Source organism: Pocillopora verrucosa, chromosome 8 (genome assembly GCF_036669915.1).
Source record: "Pocillopora verrucosa isolate sample1 chromosome 8, ASM3666991v2, whole genome shotgun sequence".
Lineage (NCBI taxonomy): Eukaryota > Metazoa > Cnidaria > Anthozoa > Scleractinia > Pocilloporidae > Pocillopora > Pocillopora verrucosa.
In genome coordinates this window covers 9,914,826-9,934,793 of record NC_089319.1, presented here as the reverse complement: position 1 = coordinate 9,934,793, position 19,968 = coordinate 9,914,826, and the positions used below count along the sequence as shown (strand labels likewise).

The 19,968-nt window shown below is 38.2% G+C and overlaps 3 protein-coding genes across 5 annotated transcripts; 2 read left to right on the top strand and 1 right to left on the bottom strand.

Annotated features, from left to right (window-relative positions):
• The first annotated feature begins 5,864 nt into the window (after positions 1-5,864).
• LOC131778912 (uncharacterized) lies at positions 5,865-8,297 on the top strand. Its single transcript, XM_059095396.2, has one exon. The coding sequence runs from the start codon at positions 6,232-6,234 to the stop codon at positions 7,132-7,134; it is 903 nt and encodes a 300-aa protein (XP_058951379.2). The 5' UTR covers positions 5,865-6,231; the 3' UTR covers positions 7,135-8,297.
• Positions 8,298-8,902: 605 nt separating this feature from the next.
• On the bottom strand, positions 8,903-13,215 carry LOC131778888 (PIH1 domain-containing protein 1-like). 3 transcript variants are annotated; one of them, XR_009339744.2, is made up of 5 exons: positions 12,892-13,215; positions 12,454-12,708; positions 10,783-10,917; positions 9,888-10,031; positions 8,903-9,040 (listed from the first exon to the last, which is right to left on the bottom strand). XR_009339744.2 is itself a non-coding variant. In XM_059095369.2 (5 exons), exons 1-5 carry the CDS (start codon positions 13,199-13,201, stop codon positions 9,002-9,004), a joined length of 879 nt encoding a protein of 292 aa, XP_058951352.2. In that variant the 5' UTR covers positions 13,202-13,215; the 3' UTR covers positions 8,903-9,001. The 3 variants fall into 3 exon arrangements, 2 of the variants coding, with proteins under 2 accessions (XP_058951352.2, XP_058951353.2); XM_059095369.2 differs by having other exon boundaries at positions 10,787-10,917; XM_059095370.2 differs by having other exon boundaries at positions 10,787-10,914.
• Positions 13,216-13,282: 67 nt separating this feature from the next.
• Positions 13,283-19,777, top strand: LOC131778974 (centriolar satellite-associated tubulin polyglutamylase complex regulator 1-like). Its single transcript, XM_059095467.2, has 10 exons — positions 13,283-13,423; positions 13,538-13,566; positions 14,139-14,212; positions 14,644-14,774; positions 15,705-15,789; positions 16,080-16,165; positions 16,988-17,216; positions 17,717-17,826; positions 18,184-18,238; positions 19,146-19,777. The coding sequence occupies exons 1-10, from the start codon at positions 13,375-13,377 to the stop codon at positions 19,213-19,215; spliced, it is 918 nt and encodes a 305-aa protein (XP_058951450.2). The 5' UTR covers positions 13,283-13,374; the 3' UTR covers positions 19,216-19,777.
• The last annotated feature ends 191 nt before the right edge of the window (positions 19,778-19,968 follow it).

Sequence of the window (19,968 nt, the reverse complement as noted above, 5' to 3'; positions counted from 1 at the left end):
CAATAGGGTCCTTTAATCCCGCTATCCTTAGGATTACGGGATTAAAGGTCAGTTCGCAATCCCAGGGGATTGACTAAGCCAGACAAGGCCTTTCGGTGGGAGAAGAATTCCTCAACCAGCAATGATCTGTTGAAGTCTTTGGTCACCGTGAGGCGTAAGTTTATCTTTTTTCACCAAAACGATGAAATCGTTAAATTTTAAAAGTTTTCAAAGATCTGCACGAATGACGTACCTCCTCAGGGCCTACGCAGCATATTTTTTAGTGGGGGCTAAAGGTGAACGCATAACCTTCATCCAGCAAAGTACGGGAACGAGGGAATGCTATGCATAAAGCTACAAAAGGTGGAGGCAATCACATAGCTCCATAACAAAGCAAGTATAGAACAATTAACTGAACCCAATTCTGCTGTTGAAGGGTTCTTCCGAAGCGGGAAACTCTTCCGAGGAAAAAATCAGCCTCACGTTCCTAAGATGGAATGTCACCATCATCACGTGCGGTCTCGACTTCCGGAAATGACTGATCCGATTCTTCATCACTGCTTGGGGAATCGTACTCTAATATCTCATCTTCCTCTTCTTCATGTTGCCCCTGTTTTCTTGCTTCCCCTCGATTTCAGAGCGTTCGAGGCTGACTGCTTCACCCGGCTGAATTTCTCTCTAACAGAGGTGAATTGCTCGGTCAGCAAGAAATCAAAGGTCACCATTACAGGACAGGCCAAGGCTCAGAACGTCCAGATATCACCGAGGGGTCGCAATGAAAACAGCAGCGTAGGGCAAAGGCCGTGTGCCTGGCATGTGCCCAGCTAACTCTGTCCTAATAACCTTTGTGCAGCTTTTTTAAGCCTTCCACGAAGGCGTTTTAGGGGGATCGCTTTTCATTTCTGCGTTTGGTGGGGAGAAGGGAATCGCGATCCCCTAAAAACGCCTGCGTGTGAGGCTAGGCTTTTTCGGACTTTGTCGTTGATCAATTTCTGTATAATTTCTCGTCAACGGACTTCCCGGTTCTCGGTTCGTTTAAGAAATTATTTTCCAAATCCCGCCCCTCGAAATCGTTGATTACCGTGATCTGAAACAATCCCGCTTTTCGCTCCCTCCCGGATCCCGGCCTATAAATAAGCCCAATCCCGGATCCCTAAAAACCTACTGGGGACCCTCAATACTGAGAAGAAAATAAAGAACACTTGATTTTCAGTCATACATACTGACTCAAACAGAAAAGCTACCAAGCCAGTATCATCAAAGATCATAGCAGGTTTGCAAACCCGAGGTTATCACATTTTCTTTGAAAGTGTTCATACCTCATAATTGTAAGCATATGCAAATTCGCGATGCCATTTATGAATTAAATTTTAAAAATATGAATTATCTTTGTCTCTCTTTCAAAAGTAAAGTGTCTCTGTTGGCAAATTAGTGTGAAAACAAGTAACTAAATAAAAAAATATTCAGTTGTCAACAGAGGCAAGTGTAGTTTAATGTCGTGAGTCGTCGGTAGAGGTCGTTGATGGCGGGTGCGGGTTGTGGGTAAAAAAAAAAAAAAAAAAAAGAAAGAAAAAAAAAGAAGGAAAGAAAAGAAAAGAAGAAAATGGTATTACAGTTTTAAAATTACAGTCAAGATCAGGGTCATGAGTATGAAATATTTCAAATCCACCAGTCCTCTCCCCCACCCTCACGGTCACCTCGCAGTCAGGCGGATCCACAGAACAAATGATGATCTCCAACCTTCCCCCCTCGCTCCTCTATTCCCCGAAAACGGCTGAACATGTTAGCGTAAACATCAGTGTATCAGTTGAGGATGTTCTTATAGAGCCACACGTATGTTCACGGTATCTGATCTTTTGATAAAGGGAACTTTCAGTCTAGCGCTGACTTCAGTAGTTAATGTCCTTTCGCCGGCTTTTCAGTCACGTCCCTACCGCCCGACGAAAATCATTACCCTTTGCAGCATTGGTTGATTGAATAAATGTTCTCAAGCGTTGCTAATTGTTCTTCTTATTAGCATTTAGTGACAATATCATTAACATACAACGAACGAATACGAATTCATAAGAGTTTATGTACTGCCGCGTGCTGGAGGAGCGCTGCATACCGGGAGCGATATCGGTCACGATATATTAAATTCTCAGAATTTAGGAAGTTTCCTTGATTTTCATGTCTTCGGCTGCTTTTATCAAATTTTTCATAGTCGTCGTCGCATCTAGAGCCTCGATTTCTATCGCTACTCCATGCTCTGAAGACAATGACTGTTATCTTTCTGGGGGAAGGAAGTGTTGCTTTGATAAATGCTCCCTCAGGAAATATTGTGGGAACAACTGCTTTAAAAATGATGACTGCGACATTTCAAAGCAAGAAAACTGCTTCAGTAACAAGTGCACAACGGACACCTTGCCACCTAAGCAATGTCATCACAGTTATGAATGCGATCCAGTGACGGAAATTTGCGTCGATGGAAAGTGCAAGGAAATGAGAAAAGAAAATGACGACACAGATGTGCCAAAATCGGGAAATACACGAACTCTGGTCGTTTCTCTGTTGCCTTTTATTATTCCAGCAGTCGTTGTAATACTTTTGGTGATTGGTGTGTGCTTCGCAAACCATAAGATCCGGTTGATTCGAACTAGAATGAACGAAGGGGCTCAAGATCATCACGAGCAGTCAACAGAAATGCCATCCGTGATACATTCGCTACAACCCCACTACCCTCTACCACGTGCACCACCCCTCCCCCCTTATGACATGTCAAGTGATGGGAAACTCCCATCGCAGGCTCCGCCGTCTTATGAAGACGTAATGAAGAATCGTTACAGTTAATGTAACAGCTACTTAAGGATGGAAGAGTGACAAGGGGAAGACAAAAAACTGACAAGTCGGAGTAATGTGCAGTATTTCTTCGTCGTGCCTTAGTGTACAAACCGTTGACAACTTTTGTGCCTCCAGTTGCGGTTTAAGTTGTTGCCATAGAACAGCCTGTGACATATAGTGCATCACTTGAAACCGATTGTTGCGGTCTTTCTTCGTTGTAACCTTACTAGTTAAATATGCAGTGTGAACTTGCCAGTATTTAAGATATTGTGCTGCCTTCTATGTTTGTCTGGAGTTAAGTAGCATCTGCCGATTTAAGACAGAAAAGGGAGTTATTTATTTAGCGCCAGTAGTCTAATGTTCGAAGGCGCTTAATGATATCAAAAATATCAGAGACTGTAAGCAAGCAACAGACCTGATCCACTGTAAACGTGTAAACAACATATCTCTTGGCTTAAGGGAAAAGCATCAACTTTCCTTTCAAAAACATGGTTTGACAAGAACTAGATTAAGGTAATCTAAGTACTCATGCCCGGATGTGCGGTACACCAGGGTGTGAAATATCAGCGAAGATTCCGATATAAACGAGTTAATAATTTCATTAGTGTTCAGTTCTGTCACGGAAATAGACATGGTGATGGAGAACGATGAATTATTCAGTACTTTTAAAGCTTTGGACAACCTTAATAATTTCTTTGTTGTTAATAATTTTCTTTTCCTTTGCCGTTTGAATTCCTGGTGAATTCGAACGTAGTGGCAGACTAGGGACGGTCCCGTTCTATTTTATGGCACAGTTTCACGGTAGGATTGGTCCCCTCCCTTCTGCCAGTCAAGAGATAATTTTTAATACAAGATCACTCTTTAATACAATCAAATCACTATTTACCAATTGCCAATCTGACACAATCCTGTTTTGCCCGTCTTAAGAAAAATTTTGATTTCCCGATTGATTGATTGATTGATTGATTGATTGATTGATCGATAACTAAATTTTTTCCCTTTACCGCATACCATGCGGAGATACGTGGGAAAATTATGTGCGTTAATTTAACAAAAACACACCCAAAGTTAAGAACCTTTCGAGTTATGGAGGCTGTGAAAAATGTATTTTCTATAGACGTTGAACCCTTTGTGACATGGTAAATGGTTCTCTCGGGGGGGGGGGGGGGCGGGGGCGGGTCCATACTTTGTCTTTCAATTTATTAACGTTTATTTCTGACAAAGGGGTTCACATGCATTTTAAGACCTTACCAACTGTGCTCTTGTTCTCTGCGTCGCTATTTATCATTGCTGACTAGTCTGGTTTCGGGCCTCTGCACCTCAACCTAGTTTTGCTTTAGCGCGGCACTGGCTTGGAAGAGATTAATCCCTTCAGGAAACACCTCGTTATTTTCTTGGAAACTTTTTTTGCCTCAACTCAACTCGAGATCAATCGTAAGATCTAAATCCACTTCACACCGTCTGCGATACATTCTCATATACCCAGTTTTAAGAATTTGGCATTGATCATTCCCTCTCTCCTTATCGCCTTTCTGTTTAAATCATATTTAAAATTAACTGTTTGGAGAAACCACTGTGCAGCAAGGAAAACTTTAAGTTCAAGAGTTGCTTCCGGTGACGTTGAACTGCAGTTAACATTCACTTCCTGTGTTTCCGAGAATCTGACTGCACTGTTAGTTTTCTGGGAATTTAGGGAATTGGGAATTCAATCACTGTTTATCAGTTCTAGATTTGTTTTCGATCCCAAAAGACCTGTCTGGTTAGAAATGAACGCTTGGTCGCTCTTGCTTGGTCTAGTGTTGATCTTTTGCGGTATCTGTGTGGCCTGCCGCGATAATTCACAATGCGTGAATGGCATATGTTGCTCAGGATATTGCTTTTGGGATGTTCAGTGCCCACGACTGTGTTCGGAAGACGCGAATTGTTCTGGTGGCGAGGAATGTATAGATTCGCTTTGTGGTCGACCAACACAGCCCACCAAGACTACATTTTACTCTCTTACTGACATCGTCTCCACTGAAAAACCGTATACACCTCCTTATGTATCGAATAGTTACAACAACAAGAACAACCAGAACTGTGTTTCGGATGGTAATTGCGTAGGAAGTGAAGCCTGTCAAGAAGGAAAATGTGTTCTCGTCGACAATCTCGAATCTACAGGAAAACGAAAGGGAAACAGGGGACTTATCATAACTATAATCGTTTTTGGAGTAGTAGCGACAATTATTTCAATTCTATATTTCTTGCGGGAAAGGAAAGTCAAGCGGCAATTACTCTTGCCTCGAGGCGGTCGAAGGGTAGTCAATACAGAGGGTGCAAAGACAAATGGAGCATCTCATCGAGCGGAAATTAACACTGCAACGGCAGCTTGTAATAGTGCGGCTGTTATTGAGATAGAGGGAATTACAGCTACTCAGCAACCACTTTTTCCTCCATCGTGTAGTTCAATGAAATTTGAGAGACACTTAGACGGACATGAGGAAAACAATGAAACACCAAGATAAAATGACGCATTTTATGGGTTTCAGCCCAAGCGCCAGGGAGAAATGTATATATATTTATAGTTTTTAAACGCATTTTAGTTTGCAGTTGTTTACATTAGACTATTCAAACTTAAATGCCTTAGGAATAAACTGATGTTTCATCGATGGATGTTATGCAACAGTCTGCTTGCAGACTGCCTTCTTCAGAATGAATGGAATAATTGTTGAGCGTGACCTGCCCGATGCCGGCAAGGTCTTGTTTTACTTAGATTTTTATACAGAGAGAAGAGAGAAAATAAAAGGCAGTATTTTTGTTACATGGAGCGTGATTTCAGGGCCTCATGCTACAAAAATTATATTACCCGCTCACCTGGTGGTGGTAAATTACAATAAATTATAAAGGTAGACTTATTAACCATGACTGCTGTTAGCAAACTGTACGGTCACGCAACGATGAAACACAAAAACATGGGTGGTGCAAAGTCCATGACTGAGGTCAGAGTCTCTATGACTAGGCAATTTAAAAAATGTCGTAAAATTAATCGTTTTAACAGTTATAGATGAACTATCTTCGTTTTTTTTAACTCCGATTTACCTCATTTTCATACTTAATTCAGCTCACAGACTCCCTGGGAAACTGGTAATTGCGATCGCGTGCCATTTCCGAGCCGTGACGTTTATTTCAGAAAACGTCCATAATCAGCATTGTTTTTTCGTAAAAACAAGGCTCGCGTTACACCAAAGCAAAATCTGTTGATATTCATAACAAACGCCTGCTTTCCGTCTATTTTCGTGAGCGTGCACCGATCTAGTCATGCTATCTCCACTGTGGAAGAAAGCCAAAGATCAATTTCAGGTAAACAAGATGAAATTTGAACCCTCGCGTGGCTGAAATTTTTTTGCTCCATCTATTGTGCTGATTTGCAGAAGATTCTTTTTTTAACTGTCAATGGCGAAGAAGAAACTTTATGGACTTAATTTGATACTGGTTCTTTCTGTTAGTTTTTTCGTGGAAATTTCTTGCTCGAAATGTTCAAAACGCGCCGACTGTACGGAAGGGAAGATTTGCTGTGTGACAGACTGCCGTGCGGAAAGTAATTGTTGGTGTTTGACAGACAAAACGTGTCATAAAGGAGAAAGTTGCCAACATTCTCGTTGTGTGCCGACTCAGAACTCTAGCGCAACTGTCAAACGTTGTTTTGTCGACGGCGATTGCCATGATAGACGCCAGAACTATTCTCTGTGTTGCCGAGACATGAGATGTTCCACAGCATGCTTTACATCAACTTCAACCTTAACTTCACCTTCGGGACCAAATCGCCGTTTACCTTGCAGAAATTCAAGGGAATGCTTGGACGGAGAACACTGCAGTAACGGAAACTGCGAAAGCACCTCAAACGTCATGTTAACAAAGGCGGGATTCCTTTCCGCTGCTATATTGACCGGATCAATTTTCCTTTTAATACTGTGTTGTTGTTTTGTTCGAGAAAGCAGGTACGCTAGACAAAGAGCCGATCGACAACGTCGGCGGTCGAGAAGGCGAAGTAATCGCGGGAGGCGACGGTCCTCTCATCATCCGCGCTCTAGATCTGGAACTACAGAGTTACGTTCCACAGCTATAGAAAATAGCGCGTTTAGTTTAGAAGACTGTCACTCTTGCGAAGCAGGGCTGGCTATACCACCCCCTGAATATTCTAGTGAGCGAACTGAGAGCACGGCGATTCATGATTTGGTTGAAGAATTACCACCGTCACCACCTCCCTACAGCACCCTTTCGTTTGATCTCCCTCCAACGTACGAAGAGGCACTTCAAACCGACGAGCCAAGAGGCTCCTTGACTGAAGTTGCATAGGAAGCTTTACATTGAGGTGACACTCCTGAACAGTTTGTTTGTAGGACAGATGCAGTCACATGAAAAGGGGTTTGTGTACAGCTAAGCACATGATGGAAAAATGTGAATGAGGCAAAACTCACTGCGTTAATGGGCTACTGTGTCAGGATTAGCAATATAGTAATCAAGTATGCCTAGTAACCCATTTGCGGTCCTTCTCTGAATGATGTTTTGTTAAAGATAAATGACAAATTCCGACCAGACTTGGCAAAATTGTGGACAGATTTAAAGGTTTAAAGAGGCCACTCAGCAGGCCGTGCACCCCATTTAATTTCCAGGGGTCTTCATTTTTTCTCTTCTGTAACCAACGCTTGAGTCATTTAAGCAAATATTTAGGTGTTTTTTCAGTATGAAAAAGGCTGAGCTGAGACATCACTGATTGGACCCTTTCTTTGTAAATTTTCTAGATCCACTCTTTAAATGAAGGTTAATCAGCCCAACAATTACAGGGTAGAGTGTAGCACCTTATTTTTCTATAGTTGTTTTGGAACAGGATCACCTGATAAGTTACTTTTTACTAAAATAGCAATTATCTGCATTAGGAGGCAGACCCATGCCCTCTTTGCTAACAACTGGGGTGGAAGACACTTAATCAGCAATTCATTGGAAATATTATCCAAATCTGACTATTCATTAGAGTACATAATCTTTTCAAAAGAAGGTTATATTCCAACAGTCTCCTTGATACTCTACCACTTCTTTTTGTGGTGTTAAAGTTTCCATCCTACACTCCAAATTATTTACAAAAATGATTGGGTGATTCAGCAGCTCACAAAGTGTATTCTTGAGTACTTCTGTTTGAATAGTCAGACAGCAGTGTATAAAATGACACCAGAAAATAAGTTCTAGCAAAGGTCTGTGAAGTATTTGTGTTTGGATCGTTGGACAGGGGTGTTTCTAGGAAATACAGCAAGCATTCAGCTTTAACCCTTTACGGCCTAACATCAGTATGCAGATTCTCCATACTGTTCTCCATACATTTCCTAAGGTACTGACAAAGAGAATTTGTTTAACAATCACAAGCTTATTAATTTGGTGATTATTTTCTTCTCTCATGACCCTAATGAGTGATTCAGGGGTGATATTGTAAGGAAAAAATAGATGCTGGTCACTCTTAAGGGTCAAAGGTTTGAAAAAGGTGTGTTCACTCTTCATCTCCAGCACCAGTTATCAGCACTTTCCTTCCACATGCCATATCAGGACAAATGTCATCAAACAGGTTCCAAGAGATAACAGATGTGTTGACTGGTATCTTGATATAAAGCCAAATTCTCCCAAGCATTTTGCATGAAATTGTATAGTGCCTGGAGGGGACATACTAATAATAGATATGGGGTTACTGGTGAAGGGTTAGGGAGTTCTGTTACATAGCAGAAATGTACACAGTCACTCGACACCTTGAAACATTAGGATCAATGCTGCACACAGCAGGCATGTTTAAGTGGTGGTGTTATGTTTCTCTAATTAACAAATGATCACTTACAGAAACATTGAAAATTATACAAAATACTTTTTTTACTTAAATATATTTTCTGTTAAAAAAACAAAACAAAAAAAAAACAAAGAACCTCTCACCATGTGATCATTCTGCCACACATTTGCACTCCACTCATTGACTGAACACCTAGCACGGGCTACTGGGTCATTACATAATCTCTCTCAGATATGAGGAACCATTGTACCCTAAACTGTTAATTTTTCATAAATTTAAATAATATTATAAGCATAAAATACATTTATGGTACAAAAAATTTAAGGATGCAATAAGAAAAGATAGCAACTTTAAATTATACATTTCTTAATGATAACAAATTGATTTACTTTGCTGTCAGCTGCTGCTGAGAACATGTAAAGTAAGAGTAAGAACCTGGGGAAAGAAATAAAACATGGCATAAATAAAAGAAAAAGTCCGCGTCACATATAAGGGAGGTGAGGTGACTTTATGATAGGTACATTGTGTTCAAACCCTACTTGGAACTTGTCTTCCTGTACACCGTAAACTCATTTTCAAGTAGGTAAATTTTAACCCTTTACAACCTACCATCAGTTTACATGTTCTCTATCCTGTTATCTATACAATTTCCTAGGGTGCTGATAAGGAGAATTTGTTTAACAATCAAGAGCTTCTCTTGTTAGTGATCATTTCCTTTATTCTCCTGACCTTAATGTGTGATTGCAAGGTGAAAATGGATGCTAGTCACTATCAGGTGTCAAAGGTCAAAGGGTTAAGAAGAAATAGAAATATTAACCAGGCCCTGGTTGTTCAAAGCTGGGTTAAGGTAACCCAGGGTTAGTGTGAAATTTGATTTCAGGTCTGAAAACTTTAAGGGAAATTCAGTTCAAATCTTTTTGCCTGCAATTTGATCATTGGATGTTCTAAAAAGAATAGTGAAAATTTTCCCCAAAACACTTTTGAACAAAGAAATAAAGAAAGCTGGATTAAAATTTAACTCTGGGTTAGAGCTAATCGGCCTTTGAACAACTGGGCCCAGGTGTTATGGATTGACACAACCCCAACAGAATTTTAGTCATGATGAACACAACAAAAAAGATGCAGATAACTGATTTTAAGATTGTGGAGCTAAAAAGGACTAATATGGCCTTATAATGCTAGGATATTTCTGATGTGCTAAGATGGAAAAAAGCAAACAGGCATCAATGAAACAGATGTAACAATAATGAGCCAAATAATATTATGATACAAGGTACCTAACCTTTGTTTTCCTGTTATACTGTGCCCCACATGTGTCATTATCAACATCAAAAGGTAAGTCAAGATCCAGTTGGTACTTGTCAGGATTGACTCTCAGGACTAATCTGTCTTCACCAACATCAAGAGTGGTGTCCTTGGTTGACTTCTGGATTGAATAGGAAAAATATGAAAAAGTTTCAAACAAAATGAAACAATATGAATGTACGCATTCATATCCATTTCTAACCACAACTCCATGAAAGCTCCAGGAAGGATACTGTAACAACAATATTTTGTTTCTATCTTTCAAGAAGAAAACCAGGATTTCTCTCCATCACAAAGAAAAAGCAGTTTCCTTGGACACATCAATTCCAGCTCAGCAGACAGATGGTCTTGCTTCTATTAGATCTCTTGAGGTGCCCAATCATAGGAGCAGGATGTTTACAAGCTATTTATTTATATGAGCAGTTTCCTTTGAAGGAAGTATTAATCTAAGCCTGTCTAGTTTTCATTTTTAAGCCTTCAAGACTAAAACTCACAAACACTGAATTCTTATAAGAAAGAATAAATACATGTAATACAAGCAAGTAGCTTAAACTAATCCCATGAAAAGGTTTAAAACTCACAAAATTTAATATTAACCCTTTCACTGCCAGAAGTGATCAGTATGTAGCCTCTCCCTACAATATTAATATATTATCCAGGAAACAGGTAATGAGAATACTCATCTTGATCTAACACCAAGTTTTGTTATTAGCTTACAAGGAAATGTGTAGCCGCTAGAGGGGAGAATTAACAATCAGATCTTGGGAGTTTAAGGGCTAAAAAGAGAACAAGAAACTTTCAACACCCCAAATAGTGCATCACATCACAGTTGTTTGTCATCTCCACCCTGATAAAAAGTTATTTGTCCTTACTCACAATTCCTGGGAGGTTAATCTCAATGACCAAAAACTCTGGTTTTCCATCTGGTGGCTCCCTTATTATATTATACTTTGGAGTCAAGGCACTTGATTTGGAGTCCTGTACTACCTCTATCATTTTAGGTTCTGCTAAGGAGGAAACAGAGATAAAAAGTTAATAAAGGTGCACCGCAGTACAGCATTTTTAATGTTTCTTAAGAATGATAAATAATTTTGAAAATTCACTCACTGTACAGATAGTTTGTGTATACTGTAAATCTAGTGTGGTTACTTCCATAACGTTAAAGTAACCACACTTGATCTATGGTATACACATTAGTGTCCAGGGAAATTGCGAGCAAGCCATAAAATAAATTAGTTTTTTTGGGTCAAAAAAAAAATTGATTATATGTACATGTAGTAGAAATTGAGGTACAATATGATGAGAGATGATTGATAGCACCAGCATTATTATCATCATCATCATCATCATCATTATTATTATTAATGGTAATAGGACTGAGTGGTGTCCAATTTGGTCTGAATCATACAAGTGATTACCAAAATCAAACAACCACCAAGTGGGAATCCGATTTGTTAATCATGAGCATGATTGCAGACAGAATTCAATGACATGAAGTCCTGTTACCAATCAACCATAAACATTACAATTTCCGAAAAAACAAAAATACATCTACATCCACAAATATTTTGAAAGGAAACGATTTCTTAAGTTAATACTTCCTCCATTTTGGAAATTCTCCAGGTTTTCTTAGGATAAATGGTTGTTGCTATGGTTATTGTGATCAAATCTGTGATTGGTGGATTTAGCTGAGTAGACTTGGTGTGATTGGCTCTAAAATACGTAGTGAAAAATAAAGCAGTACTATTATATAATCATATCCTCCCTGCTTTTATCATGATAACTATTATCATGAAATAATTATCTTGGGTATTTGCAACTCTTGATCTAGTTTTAAAATATCTTGTTATTAACCTCTTATTCTAAAGCTCAAAAATATTTTTCCATTTCTTGACATTTCTCCTTTTTATTAAGTCTTGTTCCTGTTTTAGACCAGACCCCAGCTTCTTCACTGCTGAGTTATTATTCCCTAACCTTTTCCCTAGCAGAACTACGAGAAGTAAAGTGTTGAGGGATTGGTTCATCTTAGCCTTGTGAGCCTGGTGGCCTTTAACCCTTTAATTCCCATGAGTAACCAAGACAGAATTCCTCGATACATTATCATACAAATTCAAGAAAACAAGTTAAGAGAATGAAAAAAAAATATAAACTAGGGGATTATTAGTTGATCCACTATCATATTTTCAGAACTAACATCGTAAGAATTGTGTGGCAGTCAGTAAGGAGAATTACCAATAAGATCTTGGGAGTGAAAGGGTTAACTGAGGTAGCTTGTCTCAGTTTCAAAAGAATAAAGGGCAAAATTTCTGCACAGCCCTATACTATTGTGAAACAAATCTGTTTTCCCAATGGCAATGTATTGTTTTTGTCATTGTTTTCTCTATCCAAGAACTGAATGCATAATGTAGTATGGGGCTGTGCGAAAACTTTACCGAATTAAGTAACAACAAGTATTGTACGCTGCTTGTGTAAAACTGGGTTAGACCACTTGCAAATCACTGGCCCAAAAGGTTTAAATAAAAAAACTTTGCTTCTTATACTACCTGGTTTTGTAAGTGGTTTTGTTTCACTTTCCATTTCCATTATTACTGGTTTACTTTTGCTCCTTATGCAATGGGGCTGAAGAACTCCCATGCATTTTTTGTTCTTCAGTACAGTCCATTTCCTTTCTAGTTCCATATCATATTTACTTTCAAGTCCCTCAAAAACAATTGTCAAGAAGAAGCTTTTGAAGAGTTCACTGTTTTGAATCTTGTTGTAAAACGTTGGATTTATAACCACATCATATGCTGTGCAACCTGAAATGAGCAAAAGAGTTCTAGAAACATCACAGTTAAAAAAAATAGTGAGTGGAGAGCGCTTGAGTATGCAAGTATGCGGATTGATTTATTAAAGTGGCACACAGCATCCACAACAACAGTAAATTAATATAAGACTACGCCTCTGTAAAGAAAAGAACATTCAAAACATAGGACCCTCACCTTGGCCACGATTATCAACTTCGACATGAGGTTCTCCAAGACTCATAGGTACACGATATTGAGTAGGGTCCTCAGATTCCAAAACTTCAACTAAAGTTTCCTCCGTTACATCTTTAGCTGGAGGAATTTTCTCTGAAGTACAAATATTGATAAAGACTTTCTCTTCTTTACTGTTTCGCAATTTCATAACAAATTGTGGAGTTGGTACAAATTCGTGCCTATCAGGAGATGCATTTTCTAGCTTTTTGGCTTCTTCTAACAACAGTTTCTTGTAGAATTCGTCTTCTAAGCTAACACCATCTTCCGCCATCTTTAATTACTCATTTCATTGCTGGCTCTCTTAGGCATGATTTTTGTTGGTACCGTCCGCTGTTTAGTATTGCAGGCCATCCAATATGGCGGGAAAAGGGGCTATTTGAACCTAAAATTCGCAAGTCTTGATGAAATATTTTTTTAAACCTGACAAAGTCGCTCCTTCATGAAATGTCCGATGAAAGTGACAGATTTTCCCTAACGGCTGAACAATATTTAGGTAAGGTAACTTGACAGACTACGCAACGCTATAATTGACAGATGTTTGTCCGATCCATGACAACTGGATAAACAATTTCTCTCGTCTGAGGTATAGGATATGTTTCTCTTTCAGCGAAGTACCACGTACTGACCTACCTTCAGGTAAGATATGCAGATGTATAGCGGAGGATGTGTTATGCAGATTGTAGGTTGCAAGGAGCAGAAAAGGGTTTTTGTGGGGTTTCATTACTTGTACAGCTGAGTCACAGTGAGTCTTCCCACTTCTTCACAAATGTTAAGGAGATTACGTTATTATTATTATTATTATTATTATTATTATTATTATTATTATTATTATACATTCAACTCACCATCTCTTGTTTGATTGGCTGAAAGCGTACAGTGAATTTTCAAAATCAGTGCCTAGGATGTCATCTAGCTGCAGATTGTACAATAATCATGTCGAGGTCACTCAAGGTCATGGGTAATCATCAAAGTGGTGGATATTTACCGAGTAGCTTTGAGGCTAGGCCAATCAATACCATCTTTTCTATTGATGTTTTCATCAAAGTATTATGTATTCAGTACAGGTCAGGGTCACAAGAATTTTAAATGGATGTTAAAATTGATATTCAATTTCTCTAGTAATTAGCTAGCACTATTACAAATGATTAGTGTTGAACTGTATTTTAATGTTTATTTTTCGTGATTTATGTTTTAATTGTATCTGACAGGATGCAGTTGCACAGCTACTGGAGCATAAAGAAGAGAATCCAAGGGTCATTCCAGCTCGATTTCTGAGTGATTAGTGAGTGGTTAATGAAATTCATTTATTTGTTGTATGATTTATTATCCATTTGTATAGTTATCATTGTTTTCATCATCATAATTTTCATTTTTATTTTTATTAATTAAGTAATAGCTGTGGTACTGTATTCAGGTGTTTGTTACTGAGATACTGGAATGCCTTAAGCACAGCCTTATTTTTTCTTTGGCTATGGTAACCTCTTGAGGTTGCATTATCATTTATTATTGCATTATCATTTATTTATTCAGCATGTTGTCATCAATTGGGGAATAGTGCTACTACTAAGAAAATAATCAATGAATCTTGTCTGCTGTCTGCTGAGGAACTTGATTGGTACAGAATTCTTTAAAGAAACTCCAGGTAGAGAAAGTTTTGTCCCTGCAAATCATTCTCTAGTGTCTAATGTATCTATCTACTGTCTTCTTTCATAGCTTCAGGAGTGTTGTGCAAGGGAATCACACTCTATTCAGGGAGTACAGTTATATCAAGAAGACACCTCACAATATTGCCTCTTTTATCAGAGTGTTTTGGAAATGTTTTAGACATATTGGAAGGAATGGAGGTATGATAGAAAAAAAAATTCAGAGCTTGCATGGAAATAATATTGAGTCTGTAAAAGTTGTTGTGTCGTTCTTGTTTTCCTTTTGATTTTAATTTGTTCCTTTTTTTGTGTATTGTCAGTCGTAGTTTAATTTGAAGATGGTGAATTAGTTCCTAATATAATTTAGCCTATATTATGAGTACTGTATTTCCTCAGTTAATCATCAGGCACATATTAAAAATTTTGACCAGTAGGAGGGGTGTTTGTTGAAGGGAGGGGTGTTTGTTGAAGGGAGGGGTGTTTGTTGAAGGGAGGGGTGTTTGTTGAAGGGAGGGGTGTTTGTTGAAGGGAGGGGTGTTTGTTGAAGGGAGGGGTGTTTGTTGAAGGGAGGGGTGTTTGTTGAAGGGAGGGGTGTTTGTTGAAGGGAGGGGTGTTTGTTGAAGGGAGGGGTGTTTGTTGAAGGGAGGGGTGTTTGTTGAAGGGAGGGGTGTTTGTTGAAGGGAGGGGTGTTTGTTGAAGGGAGGGGTGTTTGTTGAAGGGAGGGGTGTGCTTATTAAGACACTATTAACCTGAACTGATTCTACTTTAGTTGAATCCTTAAAAGATAGAAAGAAAGTTTCAACAGGAAAAAATTTTTCTTCTGTCTCTACCTCTTAAGAGAAGTGAAGGAGGAGGGGGCATTCATTTAGGGGGAGGGGGAGGTTGTTTGATATTGTGGTCTTGGGGGGGGAACCAATGTTCAGGGGAGGGCACTTATTCAAGGAAATGCTGTATTTAGTGTCAATAACAGTTATTCCTGGTGAGACTAAAGTTGATGGAAAACTCCTAAGACTAAGTATAAATAAACAAATTATTGAGAGAGCTTTCAGTGCCTGGTCTGCATGCACTACTCTGCAAACAAAAAGAAAATGGGCAAACATCTTAAAAGAGCTAATTTTTTATTGACCACAGATTTGTTATCTGCAAAGGAATATCATTCTCTAGTGTGCCTGTTGTGCCCTGATTTTCCATTTGAGCCAGTTCAGAAGACAGCAAGGTGGGTTATACATGGATCACTAGCATGCTGTTTTTTGTCACTCACTTTGGAACGATCCTTTAACCCTTTAACTCCCAAAAGTGATTAATATGTAAATTCTTCCTATAATGTTCATACGTTATCTAGCAAAAAGGTAATGAGAACGCTCAAACTTATCAGGTGGAAGTCTATATCTTGATCTAACACCCAATTCTTCCAACTAATTTACAAGGAAATGTGTAGCAGCTAGAGGGGAGAATTGATAATCATATCTTGGGAATTCAAGGGTTAAAACATCTGCCTTTTTTCAGGATTATTTTAATGGAAGATGCTATGGATTGTCTGATGTCATTTCCAGATTTTCTTTATGCTTTCCAAACACAGTTCTTTTATGAGGGTAAGTTAGCAAATAGTAATCTTGACTATTTCAGTCTGAAGAGGTGAAAATCTTATCACATGTTTGCAAATTAAAACTACAGCAAATTTGATTGTCTCAGAAGATGCCATTTACACACAAACCTAAACCAAAACTGAATTGCAATCTGGGTTAATTTGCTCTTACATTTGTTTAGCTTTAGTCCTCTGTAATAATTTCCCTAAATAGATATTATTCTCTATTTACCTTTGTCTTCATGGTGGTTTCATAACTTGAGTAATACATTTTTCTTTTTTTGAATAGTTTTTGCATTTGAATTTGTGTTTGCCATTTATTTTCGGCAAATCCCATCTAGTGGAAACATCACCTTGCTTTTCACCCTTTGTTATAATGGACTTCTTATGGGGCTTACATATGTGGAGGGGGGGGGGGGAGATCTGCAAGACTGCATTTGACCCTGTCTCTGGTAAAAAAGAAAAAAAGTAATTTTTTAGTAATGAATAAAACATTTTGGTACATGTTTAGCTCCAACATTCAATAAGATTCTGCTAAAGGTCATCGTACACTTAATCCTACTTATTCCTTTGATTCCAATTGAGCAATGCTTATGTATTTTGACATAATATGTTGAAAATTCATCCTCAAACCTCATTTACAGTTATTTTTGTCCAATCTTTTTCACCTTCTTCATTTCTTCACTTTGACATTCTTCTGATCTTTGTTTTTTGTGGAAATCTATCTTTCTTTTAAATGTTACTAGTCCATACCTCTAAAGAAAGGCTTGGAAGTAAAGTTGATGTTGATGTGCATAAATTCTTTTCTGACAAATAGTTTTTTTTACAGAGTTTATAGAGAAACTTCACAGCACTTATCAAGCCCTGATATCAGGTACTTATAGACCTGGTCAGATAGTGATAGTGCCAACACTGTCCAGGCCCACTCAGCACAAGACACAGCAGCCTGCACACACTGCACCAGATGCTACTCAGGTCAGTCCTGAGGATGGAGTGGAGGTTCATTCTTTCTTGGAGGCCATCCTTCAAATTATTCATACCAGCAATGGCTCCTTCAGGTATACTCTTTTCTAAACTGTTTCTTTATTCTCCCAGATCCATGGCAAATGTTTCAAATCTTTTTACTTGATGAGCAAGTTCCCAACTTTTATCATCTTTCTTAGTACATATGTGTATCTGTACCAGATGTCTTTGATATTTCTGATCTTAGCTACTGCTTTTCTGCCTCTACTTTTCTGTCAAAAAACATTACGCTATTGACATTGTTGATCCTGAAGAGTCTTTGTGGCTCAGTGGTAGAGCATTGGAGTGCAAATCTGAAGGTCCTCGTGGGGACTCAGAATTTTTCTTTGTCCCATGCTCGTGACAAGACGAAAAAACATCCTTCTATAAGTATGTCATTTGTCACTCTAAAGCCTTATACAGCTGTTTCAAATTGATTGCCTTACATTGGATTGACTTTTCCTGAAATCCAAAATAGAGCCTTGAGGCTCAATGATTTAAAAACTTTTTTCCTATTGTGAAGGAATTTACTGTAGTTTGAAAATCATTCTTTCAGTTGTCCACCTGTTGAGGTCATTAAGGAACTGTTATCGTCTGTTGAAAGAGTTACTTTTTATGGATTTCTTATTGGCCTTGCAAAACACCCTGGAGTCAATAACAATGTTGGTAAGAGGAACCACATGTCACTCTTTTAATGCAAAAAAGCCTTTTTATAAAAAGGAAGCCTGAGTGTAAATAGCCATTAGTATTGGAGTTCACTTTTATATATAAATAAGTTCTTATTTCTATGTGAAAGGAGCGATAGAAAGGCTTGCTTTATTTAAACACAGTAGGGTTTAAAGCTCAAAGCTTGTGGGGTCGTGCGATAACAAGGCTAAAGCTGATTTGGAAGTATACTTTTGGATTTATGTAGAATGATATTACAATGCTCCAAGCTGCAACCTTTATGGCCACTCTGGCCGGTACAGAAAATTATTTGACACTAACTTTAAATTATAACCCTATGTTCATTGTTGTTAACAGCAACCCTACCTGATAAATCAGCTATCATGGAAGAAACTGATCAGGAATTGAGCAGGTTTGATGTTAATTTTATGTTTGTGAATAGGGCATATTTTTATTGAATGTTAACTCTTTACACCCTAACATCAGTTTATGAGTTCTCTATACTATTCTCTTTATGTTCCCAATGGTACCCACAAGGAGAATTTACTTAATAATCAGGAGCTTCTTAACATTGTAATCATTACCTTTACTCTTATGACCTTGATGTTTGAACTAGGGGTGATACTGTTAGGAGAAATTAGATGTTTATCACTCCAAGGGTTTAAAGGGTTAAAGTACAAAGCCAAGGAATCACAAACCAGTTATAAAGAAAGAAAGTTTTAAACTTAGCAAATGAGAGCTCAGAGGAGAAACAAGCATCCAGCCCCAAGTTGCCATTTTTTAAATTTTGATCTTTAGTATTGGTGAAGAGTGTGGAGGCATGGTGGCCTCATGGTTAGTGTGCTTGACTCCGGATCGGGTGGTCTGGGTTCGAGCCCTGGCCAGGGTTATTGTGTTGTGTTCTTAGGCAAGACACTTTACTCTCACAGTGCTTCTCTTCACCCAGGTGTACAAATGGTTACCAGCAAATGTGTTGGGGGTAACCCTGCGATGGACTAGTATCCCATCCAGGGGAGAGTAGCAATACTCCTAGCCGCTTCATGCTAAGAAAACCGGAGTTAAGCACTGGCCCCATGGGCCACTTGAGCCTGTATAAAGGCTTAACTATTGGTGAAGAGAGTGTGGTTGGACTTAACTAGAGCAATCACAGAAAGATTTAAAGCCAAGCCAATGCATTCCTAGATTACTGTTGAGAGTTAAAAATAACCCCTAGTAGAGAATGAATTAATCAATAATAATTACTAGTTATGGTTAATTAATAACTATTTATTGATGATTAATTCATTGTCAGAATTAATTTCCTCAAATTATTTTAACAGTCCTTCAACCAGGCCAAAATCAGGCAGACCAAAAAGTGGAATTCCTAATACTACCAAGAAGGCTCTTTGAATTTGTGCATGATTAATTGGTTGATGCATATAATAGAAAAAAAAATGGACATGTAATTTCATGAACTGTAAGTATTGTATGTATCTTTTGTGTAAGATAGCTGAATATTTAGTGTGAGACCATACTTTTTGTGGTCCTGAATTAAAGCAATTTTAGCAATAAATAAATTTGGATTGTCAATTATCACAACTCTTCTTTAAGTGACAACCAATGTGTTCAACTTTAATCCGGAACTCTTTATTTTTATTTTTGTTACGTTATTGTATGATGGATCTTTGCTTTTGGAATAAAACAACAAAACAAAAAAAAACAGTTAAAGTTAAAATTGATTTTTTTCCTTAAGAATGTTAGTCTTTTAAGACTCTCTTTTATATCTAGCAAATGCAGTGACATGCGTACAATATGTATTCATTGGAGTCTAAATTCTTTGGACATAGGCACCTCTAACAAAGGACTATTTTTATCAACATTTGACTTCTAATATTATAAATATTTAATCTAGTTTTATCTGCTATTAGGTTTGCTTAATAAAAGCCCTAGTACCTAAAGGGTAGATCCTCGTGCTGGATATATAGGCGGAAAAATGTTTTAAATCATACTTTGGCCGTGAGTATGTGAGTAGCCTTGATGTAGCATTTTAAGGTCGACTAAACGGTACAGATGAATAATATTTGGTAAAAGCGAAGAAAAAGAAACATCGTAATCACCCCTTATTCCCACTATGGTCAATTCTTTTTCTTTTGTGAAGCTCTA

Coding starts and splice junctions, on each gene's coding strand:
- LOC131778912 (XM_059095396.2), top strand. CDS start 6,232: ATGGCGAAGAAGAAACTTTATGGACTTAATTTGATACTGGTTCTTTCT.
- LOC131778888 (XM_059095369.2), bottom strand. CDS start 13,201: ATGGCGGAAGATGGTGTTAGCTTAGAAGACGAATTCTACAAGAAACTG. Junction 10,918..12,453: donor AAAACCACTTACAAAACCAG/GTAGTATAAGAA, acceptor TTTCCTCCTTAG/CAGAACCTAAAATGATAGAG. Junction 10,032..10,786: donor AGATTAACCTCCCAGGAATT/GTGAGTAAGGAC, acceptor TATTCAATCCAG/AAGTCAACCAAGGACACCAC.
- LOC131778974 (XM_059095467.2), top strand. CDS start 13,375: ATGTCCGATGAAAGTGACAGATTTTCCCTAACGGCTGAACAATATTTA. Junction 13,424..13,537: donor AACGGCTGAACAATATTTAG/GTAAGGTAACTT, acceptor TTTCTCTTTCAG/CGAAGTACCACGTACTGACC. Junction 15,790..16,079: donor CCAGTTCAGAAGACAGCAAG/GTGGGTTATACA, acceptor GCCTTTTTTCAG/GATTATTTTAATGGAAGATG.